Source organism: Prinia subflava, chromosome 12, assembly GCF_021018805.1.
Source record: "Prinia subflava isolate CZ2003 ecotype Zambia chromosome 12, Cam_Psub_1.2, whole genome shotgun sequence".
NCBI classification, from domain to species: Eukaryota; Metazoa; Chordata; class Aves; order Passeriformes; family Cisticolidae; genus Prinia; species Prinia subflava.
Window position 1 is genome coordinate 19,956,201 of NC_086258.1, and position 17,045 is coordinate 19,973,245.

Here is a 17,045-nt window from a genome sequence, read left to right on the forward strand (position 1 = left end):
TTGGAGTGAAGTTAAAGGAGCTCAGGCAGGAGGGGGGAAAGAGAAAAGAGCCAATGTCTGTTTGTGTTGAAGCCATCTAGCATTTTTTTTTGCAGACATCAGCCAAGCGGCAGCAGCAATGCCATTGGTGGGAAGACGGAGTTATTTGGGGAATGCTGGACTCCGCACCATGAGAACAGCAGGGGAGGAGGTTGGTTTTAATTTAACAGACCATGTTTACTCTTCCTCTCTCACCTTTGGTCTGTCTGAAATGTGCAGCAAAAGCCCCCCACCCCCGGCAGGGAGGAGGAAGGGGCCGTGGGTGCTTCCCCCTCCCCAGGGCTGCTCCGGGCCCCGGCCCAGCTGCTCTGCAGCGCCTGTGTGCAGCCGCCTCCCACGTCGCAGACCCGGGGCAGGGATTTCTCACGCAGTAAACAATCAGACAGATGCAAAGCCTCAAAAATACTCAGCTTTAATCTGTAAACTTGCAAAGAGAGACCCAGGGACAGAGCAAAGGTGAAGGAGGCACAGGGGCAGGTGAGACACGAGCGGTCAGGCGCAGGGCCAGGGAAGACACAGATGGGGACAGATGTGCTGGACAGTCCCTGGCTCCTACGTGCAGCAGTGCCATACCCTCCACAGCTGCTCTCTGCATCAGTGCTTCAGCTACACAACTGAATATTCACCATCTGACTGCTCTGGGTAGTGCTCAGGGGAGTGGACAGTGTGCTCAAGGGAGCAACAGAGCTGGGCTGAGCACCGGGGGTGTCCCTGAGCCCTCCCAGTGCCCAGCGGAGCAGTGGTGGCTGGCTGAAAGCTCTGGTCACCAGAGAGTGGGTTCCAGCTGCTATTTGCCAGCAGCAGGAAGGCATGGTTGTACTACATGGGCAGTGATGGGAGAGAAACCCAGCCTGGCCTGGGAGGTGGCAGGGCTGGGGTATCACCCCAGGTGGTGCCACCATGGGCATCTCCTGCATGAGGCTGGAGATGGTTTCGTCTGGAGGTGTTGAAACAAAAAAGCCTTTTCTTGTTAAAAAAAAAAAATTAATTCTCTAATTTCTGTGGCTACAACATGGAGGAAGCAAAGTGTTTCCAAATTGCTGTGTGTACCAGAAGTGCCCCAAGCATTGCTCAGATGCTGCCAGGGGAATTTTACTTCTCACACCAGCTGTGTGGGCAGGGAGCAGGTTTGGCTGGACCCTTCCCCATCCCAGCCCTTCCCCTGAGCAGAGCCAGGATTCAGTGAGGACATCACTCCCTTTGTGGTGGCAGGAGGATAAAAGCCATTGGCAACAACTACAGGAGTGAAGAGCCACAGGCATTGGGGTGTGGGGCAGCCTGAGGGGGCACAGCTGAGGTTCCTTGGAGGGGAGCCAGAGCCTGGCAGCACCAGGGGCACGGGGGCTGGACCAGACCCTTCCAGTTGGACAAAAGCAGCGCTGTGAGCAGGAATAGCTGCAGGGGAGGACAGGACTGGGGGCTGCAAGGGGGCTCATCCATGGCACAGCCCCTTGAGCCGCTCCAGGGGTCCCTCAGTGAGGTGTGTGGCTGTGTCCTGCACCCTGCTCATGTGATGGAGGTGATGGATCACCATTGTTCAGTGGCCAGGCTGGCAGTCCCCACACCACAGTGATTCCCACGGTGGCACACAGGTCACTGCTCTGCAGAGAGGAGGATCTGAATCCTGGCACCAGGGCAAGAGCCCTCCTCATGCACTCTGCTCCACTGTGCTGTCCCATCCACCTTGGCTTGTCAGGGCTTGGTTCCCTCCAGTGCTTGAGGGCAGGATTGGGCCCCGCTCTGCCTCCTGCCTGGGCCCCCAGGCCTGCCAGCTCCTCTGGGCCACCCTCAGGAGAAGGCACAGCAGCTGGATTTCTTCTTCTGTGACTCGATGTAATCATGGATCTGGAAGCGGGGCTCATCCAGGGGCTGCACCGCGCGCTGCTTCAGCTCCCTAGAGTGGTGGGGCTGTGTTACTCCTCCCACACTGTGCTGGTGTGGGGGAGGTGCTGGGGCTGCAACCTCCCTTGCTCAGTCCCCTGGCCCCAGGTTCTTACTTGGCAATGGCCAGGAAGGCCAGCTCCACGTTCATGCCAGTCTTGGCACTCGTCTCCATGAAAGGCACTCCATACTCCTGCAAGAGCAGCATGACCCATCAATGGCCATCCCCCTCCCGGCCCTCTCAATCATCCCTGTAGCCTGGACAAGGCTTGAGGGTCATCCCCTCCCTGCCTTGCCCCCGATTTTGTATGCAAGTGACTCTTATGCTGCCCCTGCAAGAGCCAAGCAGGTCTTGGCACTCAGAGGGGATGGCATGGCTGCATGGGAACCCTGAGTGACATGAAATTGTTCTGTGGGGGGCTTAATTCAGGTTAGAGCCTGGCACAACTCACCCTGGCCAGTGATGCTCCATCCTCTGTCCTCACAGCCCTCTCGCTGCTCACATCAGCCTGCCAAGGGAAGAAAATGTCACCACACACCAGGCCAGCTGGGAACTAGCAAACCAGCAGTGTGGGGTGTTCAGGGGGCTGACAGGAACAAGGGCCACCATGGATCCAGAAGTATCCACTGCCCAGAGAATCCGGGATCTGTGGAGCATCCGGGACCTGGTGGCCTTGAGGATGTCAGGGGACACCTGAGACCTGGGGACACCGAGGGTCTGGGGCAGTACCTGAGGGTACCCAGGACCCAGGGAGGCTCTGGTACCCTGCTGGGCATCAAGTACCCAGCATCATCCAGGATCCAGGGGACATCCAGTCCCAGGGGGAAATCCCGTTGGACACTGGGCACCCAGCAGAATCTAGGACCCGTGGGGAGAATCGGGGGCCTTGTTTGGCCTCCAGGGCTTGGGGTTACCTGAGGGTACACCCAGGCCTGGGTGGGCATCCCACAGTCAGCAGTATCCTGCACCAAAGCATCCCACACCCGGATGCATCCCGTACCCGGAGCGTCAGCCTCGTGCTGCCACCCGCTGGCTACCGGGAACACCGCCCTCCCCGGCCCCCGAACCGCCGGGGTCACCTCTGCGCTCGGCTGGGCACGGAGAGCAGCAGAGCCCGGCGGGGGAACAGGCAGAGCCCTGTCCCGGCACAGCCATGGGGACAGCAAGGGCGTGGCACAGCCACGGGGATGGCAAAGGGGTGGCACAGCCATGGGAATGACAAGGGCGTGGCAGAGCGACCCCAGGGGGGTGGGGACCCTGCACGCACCTTATTGCCCAGCAGCATGATGACCACGTCCTTCTGGGCGTACTCGTGGATCTCCGTCAGCCAGGCCTGCAGGGCAGCAGGGCTGGGTCAGGGTGAGGGGTACTCCTGTCCCTCCCAACTCAGCCCTCCACCCCTCAGTACCTCCCTCCCTTCCCTGTCAGCCCTCACACCCCCTCAGCACCCCCATCTCTCCCCCACGAGGACAGGGATAATGCCTTTTCTTGGCACAGCAATTATTCCAGCATCACAGACGAGCAGTCCTGAAAACGCCCCGTCTCCTGGCTACAGCCCAAGCCGTAGTTCACATCCTTCCTAAACCACGTTTTCTCCCTCAGGCATTCACCCCGTCCTTAAACAAAACTCACCCAGCCGTGCAGCACCCAGCCAGGTGCCCTGGGATGAGCTCCCAGCTGGCTGGGTCTGGCCAGAACAGCCCGTGCTTACAGGCACAGCAGGCCCCCAGCTGCCCCAGACACCTGGGCAGCCACGCAGGGCCCCCACGGCCCCAGCCCTGGGCAGAAACACTCCCGACCCCGGCGGGACTCACGCGGATGTTGTCAAAGGACATCTTGCTGGTGATATCGTAGAGCAGGAGCAAGGCTGCAGGGGGAGAGGCAGAGGCGTTGCTACACTGCAGGGTGGGCTCTGGACAGCCTCCTCCCCCTGCTGGACCCCAAACTCACCTTGGGCATCCCGGTAGTAGGCATGGGTGACGCTGCGGAAACGCTCCTGCCCTGCAGTGTCCCAAATCTGCCGAGAGACTGCCCTGGTGAGAGCAGGGAGAGCAGCCTCCCCGAGCTGCTGCTGTGGCTCCCAGCCCTGCCAGATCACCACACTCAGCCTGAGGTGGGCTCCCATCTGGAAATTTCTTCCCCCCTCCCAAAGCTCACCTGCAACTTCACCTTCACACCATCCACAGCCACCACTTTGTTCTGCAGAGAACAAGGAGAGCACATTTATCAGGAGAGCACATTTATGTCCTGGTGCACATGCCAGCCAACCCTGGCACTGAGCTGGCATTCCACAGTCCCTCAGCTGCTCTCCTGAGCCAGTGGGATGAAGCCAGGCTGCCTGTGGGGCTGGATGTTGAAGCCTCATTGCTACAAACTGTGATCCTGCTGGTTTGGCAGCTGTGGGGACATCCCGGAGCATCCCCTCGAGACAGGGTGAGGAGCAGAATCAGCAGAGACAGCAAGATCCCAGCCTGCCTTGGATCCAGTGCCTCGTCCACCTCCTACAGCCAGAGTCCCTGTCCTGTGGCTCCCAAGTCCCCTAATGAGTCAGTTAATGAGTCAGTTGGCTGCCCAGCAAATCCCAGGAACTCTGACCTGCCCTGGCTCCTGCCGGGGAGCTCTGGGATTGCAGCAGCCCCTGAGAAGCTGGCAGAGCTGCTGAAGGGGGGAGGCATGGATGAACCACACACAAATTTGCATTTATTAATAACACCTTGGTGTGCTTTTATGTTTGCCCACCAAAAAGCCCTGATGTTTCTGATGGGACTCTTCACTCCATGTGCTCAGGAACCACTGCTGCACTAAAAATTTAGCTTATTTACAGTAATTAAAGGGCTTTGGGCACTACAAACTGCCCAGGCATGTACACTGGGTGATGCTGGGTGCCCCACTCAGGTTTCCTTGCTGATGGAGCCTTGCTTGGAGCCTTAAAGGAGGTAGTAAACACCGAGCTGGAGGGCTTGCATGTAGCACACAGCCATATCCAGCATGGCAGGAGGAAATCTCCTGGGTCAGGATGATTTGCTGCCAGGCTGGGCTGGGACAGGGAAAGGAAAGAGACATTTCCAGCTGAGCTGGGGAGGCAGCTATCGAGGCTTAGGCAATCACTGCTCTCATCTTGGAAATAAGTGCAGGGGCTTTTCTCCAGGGGCCAGAAAAAAAGAAAAGCAAGAACTACTAAAAAGCTATTTTAAGACTCCTAAAGAATCATACTTGGAGCCTGGAAAGAGAAGACCCCTATAAATAATTTGGTTGCCTGGAATTGTTTGAAATGGAAATTTAGCCCATGTGGAGATGACAGCATTTGAGCAAACGGGCTGGATAAAACAAAAACATGCCCTGGGAGACTCTGGAGATTACCTAGAGCAGTGAGCCATGAACTGCTGGAGGAGATGCTTGCATGAGGCAGAGCCGGTACCTGTGGGCTGGCAGCGCCTCTGGGGACACCACCACTGAGCCCAGCAGTGGGACACAGCAGGTTTTCCTTCTTTCATGGCTTTATCCCAAGGACAGGCCTCACGGCCCCTTCAAACCAAACCCACAGCCCTCAGTCTCCCCCAGCCCCTGATCACAGAGTTCCCAGTCCCACCAGAGCAGCCAAACTGGCAGAGAAGCAGAGCAGCTGCAGCTGTGGGGGCAGAGGCAGCACTGACCGCACTCGACACGTGTCAGTGGCTGTGGGCAGAGCCCTGCCCGGGGACACCCCCAGGGCTTCCTTCCTGCCTTGCCCTGTGCTGCAAACAGCTCTGCCTCCCTGGACACCCTTAAAGACACCCTGCAGCTCAACTTTGGTGAGCAGCGTGGGTGTTTAAACAGGATCTGGTAACCCTAACAACTCCTCAGCAGCCCATTTCAGCCCTTTCAAGGCATGAAATTACAGCAACCAGTGTGTGTCCCCCCCCAGCTGTTGGCTTTAGCCTGCATGGAGCTGCCCAGCAGACACCCCCAGCCCATGAACACAGCTGGGATGGGCTAAACATAGACTGTTTGCTGATTTAAAGGTAAGAGGAGGCAATACCAGCGGGCTCATGTCTGTTACTGCTCTCCCAGGGAAGGTGGAAAGGTTTCAGCAAGCACCTGCTCCTGGCTGGGAGACAACTGGGGGTACAGAGGCTGTAAAGCTCCCGTTCCCCCTCCCCAGCACCCTGTCCTGGCCAGGGTGTGGGTGGAGGGAGGCGAGGGGCTGGCAGCCCTGGCGGTCTCACCCTGAAGTCTATGCCCACGGTGGCTATGAACGTCCCGGAGAGAAAGGCCCCGTCTTTGAACTGGAGCAGGAAGCAGGTTTTCCCCACGCCCGAGTCTCCAAGCAACATCACCTGCAAGATGGGCGCAGGGAGAGGGGTCAGCAGGACAGGGAGGGAGCAGCACCCCTGGCTGGTGCTGAGCCCTCCCCAGTTCCTTCTCTCCTGTCGTTTCTCTCCTCAGGGCTGGTCCTGATGAGTCTGGGAAGCCCTGGGTGGGAGCTGGGTGTGGGATGGGACCTCTGAGGGTGCAGCCAAGTGGAGCCCCCAGGTCAGCAGAGCAAAAAGAGGGGAAGAGCTGGTGTGAAAGCAAGTATTGCAGCAAGAAGAGCTATCTCCTAGCCAGCCCCTGGCCATGTCCCAGCCACAGCTCCCAAATGTGTGGAGCCACCTCCACCCACACCTTGCCCCTGAGCCGGGCGTGCCTGGCCCAAGGGCTGATGCATGGCTTGGGCAAACCCTGCGTGTCCGGGACTCTCTCCCTGTCGGTGCCTGCTGCAGACACCAAAACAAACACGGTTCCTTTCCCCTCCTGCTAAGCAAACAGGATCGGCCCAGGCTCTCCAGCCGCTCCAACACTGCTGGACTCAGGCAGGGAGCAGCCAGGACCAATGCTGGGCTCCACAAGCACAGCCTTTCCTGATGCTGTGTGCTTTCTGCCTACCTGCAGCAACCTGTTCCTGCCAGCAACCCTAACCTGCCTGCATCTGGCCCCTGACACAAACCAGCAGTGAGCAGGACTTTGGCAGGAAGGTCCATCCCTGCTTGCCCACCCTGCCAGGATGCTGGAGCTGCAAAGTAAATCCCTGCAGCCCTGCTGCCTCCGGGTCAGGCAAATACAGCAGGGCACGGCCACCTTCCATAGGGATAGCACAGCCAAAGCTGGTGGATGGAAATGCTCTGCCTCCTGCTGCCGCTTTGCTGGTCAAATCCTTCCCCAGTACTTGTGGGGAGCTGGAAACACTGCTCAGTTCTGCCTCCACCTCACTTTAGGCCAAGCTGAAAGCTGGTTTTCTCCCTCAAACATGGAAACTGCCCTCCATGGAGAGGAGTCAGAGAGGGGAGGATAAAGGCAAAAGAATAAAAGCAATTTAGAGAAAGTGGCAGTGTGCAGGACCACTTTGGAACCAAGCCAGGGAGGCAGCAGGGGTTGTCAGGGCTGACACCAGCAGTGCTGGGCTCAGCCTGGGGCTGTATATGAAATTTTTGGGGTAAAAGGTTCATCACTCCCATGCCTCCCCTGAGCTGCTTGGATGAGGAAAGCGCTCCCTGGGACAACCCATGCCTGGGCTGGTGAAGAGGGGCACACTCAGGAAGGAGGGGTCCCCCCTGCCCCAGGCTCTGGCAGGGGTGCAGACACTTTCACAAGCACCATGCTGCGCTGTGGGTAAAGGGGAGCCCTGGCTGCTGCTTCCACCTCGGAGCCCCTGGGGTGTTGCGATGGCCTGGATGGGCTCTGCTCCCCCTTCCCTGTGTCATGGGGGCTCTGCTGCGGGGCTGGCAGGAGCCCCTTGCCCTGGAGAAAGTCTGACGGGCTTTCAAGGGGCGAAGTTCGGCCACGCTGCTCCTGCCCCGGGAGCCCCCCAAAGTCCTGTAGTCCTGCAGGGACACCCCGGGGCACAGACCCCCGGGGCAGGGACCCCCATCCCCACCTCCCGGGGAGGGAAAACCCCGATCCCCGCACCAGCTCCACCGGGGGCTCCCGGGGCACAGAAGTGCTGCGGGAATCAGCAGCGGCTGCCGCCTCCTCCCCCTTCTCCTTCCCCGTTTCGCAGCCGCTTCCTGGGCACGATCGCAGCAGCGGAGGAAGCGGGCGGCCCGCGGGACCCTTCCTAAACCCCTCCTTGTCTCCCCCGAGATGAGGGCGAACCCAACCCTTCCCCTCTGGTAGACCTTGCAGGGTCCATCCCTGCTCACCCCGCGCCGCCTCCCACCTTGCCGGACAGTTCGCAGTCCCGGGGCAGCGCCGGGGGATCCCCGCTGCTCTTCGGGAGATCCCCGCTCCCCTCCGGGGGATCCCCGCTCCCCTCCGGGGTCTCGGTCCCCGCCGCCCCCTCGGGGCCGCCCATGGCGCGTCCGAGCGGAGCCGCCGAGTCCCGGCGCCGCGGCCCCACCCGCCTTCTTCCTCCTCTTCCTCCTCCTCCGAGGCCGATGCCACCCCCGAGGCCGTGCCCCGGCCGCCTCCCTGCCCAGCCCGCGATGAGGAGGAAGAGGCTGAAGAGCGGGAGCCTGTCCCACAGCACCCCCACACCGGGACCCCGCGGTGCTTGGGTTTGCCGGCGGCTCGGCCGCGCTTGGCGGTGGCAGAGCTCCGGGACATCCCTCCGGACACACGCGTGGGGAGAGGAGGAGCTGCTCACCCCACGAACGGACAGACACCCCGTCCCTCGCAGAGTGTGGGCTTGGAGACCCCGGTGCTGCCAAACCCCACCGTGCCACGCCGGGACAGCGGGGCTGGCGCTCCCGCTCCCACCGCAGCAGCCACCCCGGGCTGGGAGGTTTGCCCCATCTGCTGCAGCCCCGGCGAGGCCCGGGTGTGCCCCGGGTGTGCCCCGTGAGCGGGGAGGCCGGCAGGGAGCGGGCCCGGTGCCGGCAGCCGGTGTGGAGCCAGTCCAGAGGCGCCCGCGGCTCCCCCGGCTGCTCGCAGCCCCCTGGCCCCGCCACCAGCCATGGGGGCCCAGCTCATACCGCACCTCATTTGGGAAAAGCACGAGCAGGGAAAAATGTGGGAGAAATCCCTGGAGAGGGATGTTGTGTTACCCAAAACCCCACCCTGTAAAACCTCATACAGCTGGCCAAGGTCTTCAGCCTTACAGGCATCACTTCGTGTACAAGAGCCTGGAGCCCTCCCTCATCTGTTTTCCCTGGAATATCTCACCTCTCCCACATCAGGGCTAACCTCAGGCAACCACCCCCCTGCTCACAGCACTGGGATTCAGGGTGCAGGGCTATGCCCCTCGCTGCTCTCCGGGTGAAGGCCACGCATGGCTGCAGGAGGTCCAGGGGCAGAGATGCCCTCTGGAATGGCATCCACCTCCACCCCTTCTGGGGCTGCCTGCACCAGCCAAGCCTTCCTCTGCCCCCCAGGAAATAGAACCTGTATTTCCAGTCCTGTAACTGCGCTCAGACCCAGCCAGGGCATTTAGAGTTTTTATGTGCTCTATGGCCAGGAAAGTGCCCAGAGCACTCAGAGCTCCTGCAAGTGGCTGAGCTTCCTCGCAGCAAGATGAGGAGGGGGCTGGAGCTGGAGCCGTGCTGGAGCTCATGGAGTTGCCCAGGCAGGAAAAACGCCTGGCTGAGCATCACTTCCACACACTGGCATTTGCTCTGGGAGAAACGGGGCAGAGGGAAGCTGGGGGAGATCAGTGGTGTGGCTGAGCCTCCTCTGCCTGCTCAGGGCTTGGCAGGGACACCCTTGGGCTGCTTGGCTCCCCAGAGCATCCCCACTGGTGGCACGTTTTCCTACTTCCTTGGCCTGAACTAAAACGGAAATTCCTGTGGGTAATCACATCCCCATGGGTAGCAGCCCCTTGCTGAGTTCCAGCCTTGTCACAATGCTGAAAGGATGACAGTTTCTCTGGAATAAGGTCCTAAGTACTGTCCCTGTCCTGAGCTCCCCCAGGAGAGGGGACACACATCAGAGCCACTTGAGACCCCACGGCAGCTCTGCAAATAGCTCTGGATGGCAACCAAGTGCTTTTCCCAGGCACCATCACCATCTGCCTGACTTTCTGCCAGGGCCCCAGGCTGGACACAGGCAGGACACAGGCTGGCATCTCCCTGGCAGAGCAGGGCAGCTCCAAAGACAGCGTTATGTATGAAGCATAAGGCTGCACTCAGGCATGGCCCCACCAAGGGTTTTGGAATATGGAGCTTTACCCATCCTTCATCCCTCCCAGCAGCCCGAAGCCTGCCAAGAAGCACAGAGCCAAACCAAACTCCTCATCCAGCAGCACCAAAGCAAAGTATCCAATCCTTTGTGCTTACCACACAAAGATTCTGACTCCCCAAATAAAGCTGCTCCTCAAGGGTGAGTGCACACCCCAGGGAGCAGAGGCTGGGCTCTTACCGTAAACCCAATGCCCACGGTGGCAGAGAAGGAGCCAGGAATGAACTTGCCCTGGTCAAACTGGACCAGCAGAGATGTCTTCCCCACACCGCTGTCTCCAACCAGGATTGTCTGCAAGGACCAGATGAAGAGGGATCAGTGCAGGTGCAGGTGGTGGGGGAGCTGGAGGCCAGACATTTGGGTGGGTGTGCTGGGGGCATGTGGCAGCAAATGCAGCAGGATCAAGAAGGACCCACCCAGCCCCTGGATCTGTCATGTTTGGTTCTGATACTTGCCCAGAGAGGAATTTCCACCCCTTTGTCCATCTCTGTAATTGATGAAATGTGCTATGGGATGAGCTTCAGGCCTGACACCCACTGCACCCTGTCCCAGAGGGGAAAGATGGGAGGGAAAGCAAAGCACACCTTGTCATGGAGAGTGAGTGGGAGAGATGCTCCTACCCCAGCTCAGGAACCTGCCTTGGCTCACACAGGCCTGGTGGAAAACCTCTTTGGGAGGACTTTGGAGTCACTGGATTAAGTCCAAAACTGTTTGGTAAAGAGAGCATCTCCTGCAGCTGCTGCACACAGCTGCTGCCACAGCCTCGCAGCCTCGCCGGGTAACTGGGCTGGCTTTGTGCTGCCTTCATGTCATGGACCCACAGCACTCCCCCCTGCAAAGTGATGGGTTTGAAGTCACAGGGTCCCTCTGCCCCTCCAGCCCCCATGGGAAGCCCCAGACTGCTCCCATCCCTGAGCAGAAGGGACAAGGGAGCTGTGCTGGTGTCAGAGCTGTCACCTCTTAAGCAGCTCCCCCACTGCCAGCCCATGGCCCTGGTACCCACACGTCATCCCTGGGGAGCTCATCTTCCCTTCTGCCCCATGTCCCTTAAAATCCCTGCAGTGCAAACAGAACCTCCCTTCCCTCTGATGCTGTCTGGTTTTGTTTGCAGAGCCACTGGCAAACATTCCCATCCTTTCAGGAAACTGAGGCACTTTCAACCCTTTCGCAGGACATGAGTTAAAATAAACACTCTGCTACCAGGCCTCTTGCTTAGAAGTGGTTTGGGCTTTGTCTTTCAGGACAGGGGTGTTCCTGAAGCTGCAGTTCTGGCAAACACAGAGTGTCCCCTCTGTTACTGGTCCCCTGTCACCCCTGAGGCTGCAGGGATGGGTCAGTGAGGTGCTGGGACTGAACGTCCCCACTCTGCATCCACTGCTGCCACACTTGGCTGCATCTCTTCTTCCCCTGCTTGGTTTGTCTTTGTGCAGCTCCAGCAGCCTCGCTCCATCCTGTGACACCTCAGTTCTTTGTCTCCACCCTGAGGGTGCTTCAGCAGCTCCCCAGTATGCAGGGGAGCCTCTGCACATCCAGTCCTGTCCCTCTCCTGTCCCAAAGGGCCCTGGGGTGTGACCAACCCTGGCACCACTTTAGGCACTGCACTTCCCCTCGTGAAACACAGGATGTGTGTGAAGGAATGTGTTTAATCAAGTGCCTGAACAGCCCCAGCAGATCAAGGCCTGATTCCATACCCTGGGAGGCCATGTGGGATTCACAGCACCTGGCACCATCGCTCCTGCAGCCCACAGATCCCAAAGAAGTGGGCTGAAACCAAAAGCCAAGGAGCTTAAGGACCACAGACAATAAAGGGATATGGACTGGCAGGAAATCAGCATCCTGCCTTGCCCAGCACCATCCCACAACCTGCCTGGAGCCTGTTCATGCTGATACACTTCAGTGAATGCTTGCCTTAGTGAATCAGCACTTTCCCCTGGAAAACACACCCCAAACACTGAACGTGTCCTGGGAAAAGCCTGACCTGCTGAGCAGAGCTGTTGGCAGGAGGGAGCCCTGCACCTCTGCCAGATGCAGGCTGCTGCACAGACCTGTGTGCTGCAAGGCTGCAGCCTGTGCCCAGATCCAAACAGGAGATTTCCCCCTCCTGCCTGCCTGGGCTGTTTGCAGATCACTTGTGCATTCAGAGCAGCCTCGTGAGCTGGGAGCTTGCACGGGATCTGGGGGAGTGTTGGGAGGCAGAAATCTCTGGGCCAGAGGATCTGGGTCACCCCTTTCCTGGGGGAGATTTCCCTGCCCAACCCCCCTTGGCTTTTCCCTAGGGCCCAGAACTCTTCCCTGTGCAGAGAGAAGGAAATGCCCAGGAGCAGATGGATAGGAAGGCACCCCAAGAATTCATTACCATGTGGCTCCTACACGTCAGTGATGTATATTTTGGTTTTATATACTATTTCCAGGTAAAAAACTGATGCTGGGATGTGCAACAAGACGGCTGCACCCTGCAGTGCTGTCTTTGGGAGAAGTTAATGCAGAGAACAGCATTAATTATGGAGGGAGAAGGGCTGGTTGGAATGAGTACCAGAAAGCCTCCAGAGCCCAGGGTTTACAGAGAACATGTATAAAAGGCAGATTCCTCTGTTAATAATTTAAATGGGATTCATAATAGAGACAACTCATGAATTGCTTCATGACTTAATAATAACAGTAAAATTTGGCCTGGATTAGCCAAGAGATATTCCTAATGACTTTAGGAAAAACTCATGGGCTCTGTGGAGAAACAGCACAGTGGAAATCACTGTGGCCTTCCTGGTTACAAAATAAACATAGAAACAAAACCCCCACCGTGGGGAAGATGTGGCTAGTTTGCCCTTGAAACCTCAGGCTGGACATGACTGAGTCATGACAGTAAAAGGTTTCCCAGTGACGAAGTTCCGTAGCTGTCCTGACTCTTTCCTCATCCTCAGCCACAGACTGACCTTCCCCACACCTTCTCAGCCCCCCAAGCTTTCACAGTTTGTTTGGTGGGGTTTTTATTTGTTTGGTTGGTTTTTTTAATGGGAAACTTCAGTAAAATGTTGCAAGGTTCTTTTTGGTGCTGTTGATCCTCTCTGCCTGGCATGTGGAGATGGAGCAGTGCTCTGCCAAGGCTGGGCAAGGTACAGAGGGAAACCTTCCTGAGATTTGGAGACTCACTTGGTGACAGTCCTACATCACCACTGCTGAGTCCCAGTGCAGTCAGAGCAATCCTTGTTTCCATCTAAAGGGAATCATTTCCCCTGGGTGGGCAGGGGTAACCTGACTTCTCCACCGCCCCACAGAAAAGCAGGTACAGCTTGTAACACCCTCCTGAAGAGGCTTATCTGCCTGCTCTGCCTTAGGGGAAGAGCAAATAACCCTTCCTATTTGGGAGTTGAGTTAGTTCAGGGCTAATTCAGATGTACATGGATCCCTTCCAGTCAAAATCACTGCTGGCTTGGCATGGGCTGCAGGGACAAGGCAAAATAATTCAAACTTCCCATACTTGCAAGGAAAAGAGATATTTTGGTCTAACCAGCCGAGGGAAGAGAGGTTTTGCATGGCTGTCAAGGCAGTGCAGGGAGGGGATGGCTGCAATCCTGGTGCCAGCCAAGCGGGAGGAGATCTGGGACGGCGCGTGTGGGCTGAGGTTGTCTTCCCAGTTCATTCTCAAGATTTAACATGCATGAGCTAAATATAGCTAATGGAAGCCTGGCAGGGTAAAACCCCACTCGGGGATGCAGGGAAGGGAGAAGTGCCCTCCACAGGCTCCAGTGTTGCTCTCAGGGAGCTGCTGAAGCCCCGAACTCACAGGTTTGTGCCCAGGTGAGCAGGATTTATCACAACAAACTGTGGCAAAATGTGTACGTGCCCCCCAGCACAGCTGCCTGCAGAGCTCAGCTGGGACATGGCACTGGGAGAGGGCTGAGGGTGAAGACATGGCTGTTCTCAGCCCCTCATCACCCCACCCTTGTGGCCTCTCAGGCTGGGACTTTCAGTCCCTGAGACTTATTTTTGATTTGCCCTTTATATAAAATTGTGCTGCCTCCCTCCTGCTCCAAGCAGTACTCCAGGGATGGAGTTGGATGCTGCTAGAAGCTGCTGTGTGCCACAGGGACGGTTCAGGGCTGTCCCCACCTGCCCAGGCACTATTTCACCATGGCCAAGACACCCACACTGACCTGAGAGAGAGCCTGGAGCCCTGTGCCAGCCTGGCCGGGCCCTTGCCTTGGCAGAGGCTGTATCTCAGCCCTGCAGACATGAGCTCTAGGGCTGTGCATCAAACAAAACCTGGCTCAGATCATGCAGCAGATCCTTGTTTGTAACCCCCTGTTAACACCTTGGATGAACCACAGCCAAGGAACACATCCCTCTGCCTTTGGGTCTTGTTCCAGCTGAATGGATCCAGGAATCACAGAGGAGGAAGAATGATTTGGCAATGGGTCAAACCACTTGAGAGCAGGATTCATCATTTTGCATCAAGCAAAACTTTTCTGGAACAGACAAGAATAAACCTCTGCAGTTCCTGCTTTGGTTAGCTCCTGGCCCATTTCCTCCCAGGCCTGGGTTTAGCCACCAACCAGAAATAATTTAATCCTTGTCTCCAGACTGCAAAGCTCACTTGGGATTTTTCAGCACATCTGAGATGTGACTGCTTGCTCAGACAGAAGATCTAGTGAGGTATTTGCTGCCTCACTTCCCTGGAGTGAGAGCAGCCTTGTTTCTGCAAGACAAGCAGCCCAGGCAGGAGAGGCAGGAAAATACCAAGGGAAACAGCAGGGAACATGGGGCTGGACTGGCTGCCTGCCTGGGCAGGTCTTCTGCCCAGAGCCTCATTTCCACCAAGGTCATTCCTTAACTGCTGCAGCTCCTTCCTGGAGAAGAGAGAGTTAAGGCTTTGCAAAGAATCAAAGTTTCTCAAGTCGCCCCTGGGGGCATGTTCTATGTCTTCCATGTACAACAGAAATGAGAGCTGCTACTAATTGATGTATTTCTTCTAATCAAGGGCTGAGCACCTTGTCCTGAGTACAGCAGGATGCAGAACATACTGGGATTTGTGAAGAGGGATCCACAGAACCTCAGCTCTTCTCCTGTCTTGTTCCATCCCTGCTTTTCCTGAGGGTGCCAGTCCCTGCACAGTCACTGAAGACCGCAGGAAAGCAGTGTGAGGACGGCAGGAAGGAGTGATGGGTAGATGTGCCATAAATCAGCATCTCCTCCACCACTCCAGGAGTTGCAGCCTGACTGCAGAGAGCAGGCAGCCCTGCTGCTGTCCCCGCAGCACAGCCTGAGCCCCGCAGGGACACCACCAACCCTGACCCCCCTCCGTGCAATTGCAGTTACAGAACACAGCCCCAGAAACGCTGCGAAAGAGAATTTCAAAGCAACCGGGGCAGGAATGGACGTCTCTGAGACACGGCTGTTCCATGGCAGGGAAGTCCCGGATCGTTAATCTGGTTCTGGCAAACAGAGCCCCGGAGTTCTGACCCGCCCTGGTCCCGCACAGGACAGCGGGAGCGGCTGCAAGGCGCCCGCGGGCTGTGCCGCGGGGCTGGCCCCGTTCCAGCAGCCCTGGCTTCCCGAACACCCCGAATCCTGCCGCCCCCGTGCCTGCCACAGCCGGGACGCGGCTGGGACCGGGGCCAGACCCTGCGGGCTGCGCATCCCCACGGCGGGGAGAGAGCTGCCGCCGCACCGGGATGGGGGTGACAGCCGGACCCCGGCGGGAGACGAGGAGCGAGGAAGGCAGAGGGACGGGATTTGCTGGGAAGTTCAAGCAGCAGCCCTGCCCCGCTCCCCGCTCTGCAGCCCCCGCGCCCCCGTGCCCATCTCCAGCCATACCTTGTGGAGCAGGTCCTCGTTGTAGCCGTCCCCCCCCGGGCCGGCGGCGCGGGCCCCCATGGCCGGGGGGGTTTGGGGGTGCCCGGGCCCCGGAGCACCGCGGACAGCGCCGGTCCCGCTCAGCACCGCGGGCAGCGCCCGCCCCGCCGCCTCCGCCCGCCCCGGTTCGGCCCCGCAGCGCCCGCCCGGCGCGGCACGGCCCGGCCCGGCCCGCTCGGGCACCGCCCCGCAGGGGTGCCCTGTGCTCCCCGCCGCCGCTGGCAGAGTTCCCCCGCCCGGAGGAGGCGGCCAGGGGGCAGCGGGGAGCGGCCGGTCCCGCCCGGGGGCGGGGAGGCGCTGGGAGCATCCCCCGGGCCGGCAGAGCCCGCCGGGCTCTCCGCACACCGCGGGGCTCTCCCATCTCTGTGCCCATCTCTGAGCACCCCCACAGAGCCCCCCGACCTCGCACATCCCCGCCGTGGCCCCCGGTAATCGCTGCCCTTCTCCGCTCCGCTCGGGAGGCCCCACGGGCACAGCCGGCCCCGGCAGTCTCGGTTCCAGCCCCGCTCGGTGCCGGGCTGAGCGCACGGAGCCGGGGCCGCTGCTCCGGGCGGATTCTCGGCGGCCTCGCCGGTCCTTGGGAAGCCTCACGCCCGCCCCGAGGCTGCTCCGGCTGACAGCAGCGCACGGAGCCCGCGGGCAGGGATGGAGCACGGAGCTGCGTGTCACCGCGGTGTCACCCCGGGCAGCCCGGGCTGGCCAGGCCCTTTCAGCTGCTTCACCGAACTGCTGCTGGGCCTGGTTTACCCCGGCTGGTCCACTTTGGGATCCCACTGCGCTTACAGAGCCCAGTTAGGACCCTGCTTAGAGTAAAAAAAATGTTATTAGAAACAGAATGAAGCTGTGCCTAAACTTGAGGATGACAGTCAATATCTCATTGAGATCCTTTTCTTTACTACTCCCTTTAGAGCAATCTGATGTTGTCGATTGCACTAGAAATAAATTAATCTTTACTCAGAAGTTTATTTAAGAGAGACTTGATTCAGTCTCCAGTTCCCTCCTTCCAGATCAGCAGATGGCCTCAAGCCAGAGGAACAGACCATGCTTCCAAGAGCCATCTGCACCCATCCGATTGCTGCCTGCCTGCCCAGGCCTGACATTGCTAATTATATCTGCCCATTATTTCCTCTGACTGCAGAGATGG

The 17,045-nt window shown here is 58.7% G+C and overlaps 1 protein-coding gene across 7 annotated transcripts; it reads right to left on the reverse strand.

The window, feature by feature from the left end:
- Positions 1-434: 434 nt before the first annotated feature.
- Positions 435-16,127, reverse strand: RAB37 (RAB37, member RAS oncogene family). 7 transcript variants are annotated; one of them, XM_063409740.1, is made up of 10 exons: positions 15,863-16,102; positions 10,232-10,342; positions 6,127-6,237; positions 4,079-4,120; positions 3,872-4,007; positions 3,736-3,788; positions 3,189-3,254; positions 2,373-2,429; positions 2,037-2,113; positions 435-1,933 (listed from the first exon to the last, which is right to left on the reverse strand). In XM_063409740.1, the coding sequence occupies exons 1-10, from the start codon at positions 15,920-15,922 to the stop codon at positions 1,828-1,830; spliced, it is 819 nt and encodes a 272-aa protein (XP_063265810.1). In that variant the 5' UTR covers positions 15,923-16,102; the 3' UTR covers positions 435-1,827. The 7 variants fall into 7 exon arrangements, with proteins under 7 accessions (XP_063265810.1, XP_063265812.1, XP_063265816.1 ...); XM_063409742.1 differs by having other exon boundaries at positions 3,872-3,938; positions 15,863-16,100; XM_063409746.1 differs by lacking the exon at positions 6,127-6,237 and having other exon boundaries at positions 3,872-3,938; positions 15,863-16,127.
- Between the last annotated feature and the right edge of the window lie 918 nt (positions 16,128-17,045).

Excerpts from the sequence above, each read along its gene's own strand:
- RAB37 (XM_063409740.1), bottom strand. The coding sequence starts at position 15,922 with ATGGGGGCCCGCGCCGCCGGCCCGGGGGGGGACGGCTACAACGAGGAC. Across the intron at positions 4,121-6,126 it reads CCGTGGGCATAGACTTCAGG|AACAAAGTGGTGGCTGTGGA; the intron begins GTGAGACCGCCA and ends TGTTCTCTGCAG. Across the intron at positions 4,008-4,078 it reads GTGTGAAGGTGAAGTTGCAG|GGCTGGGAGCCACAGCAGCA; the intron begins GTGAGCTTTGGG and ends GTGATCTGGCAG.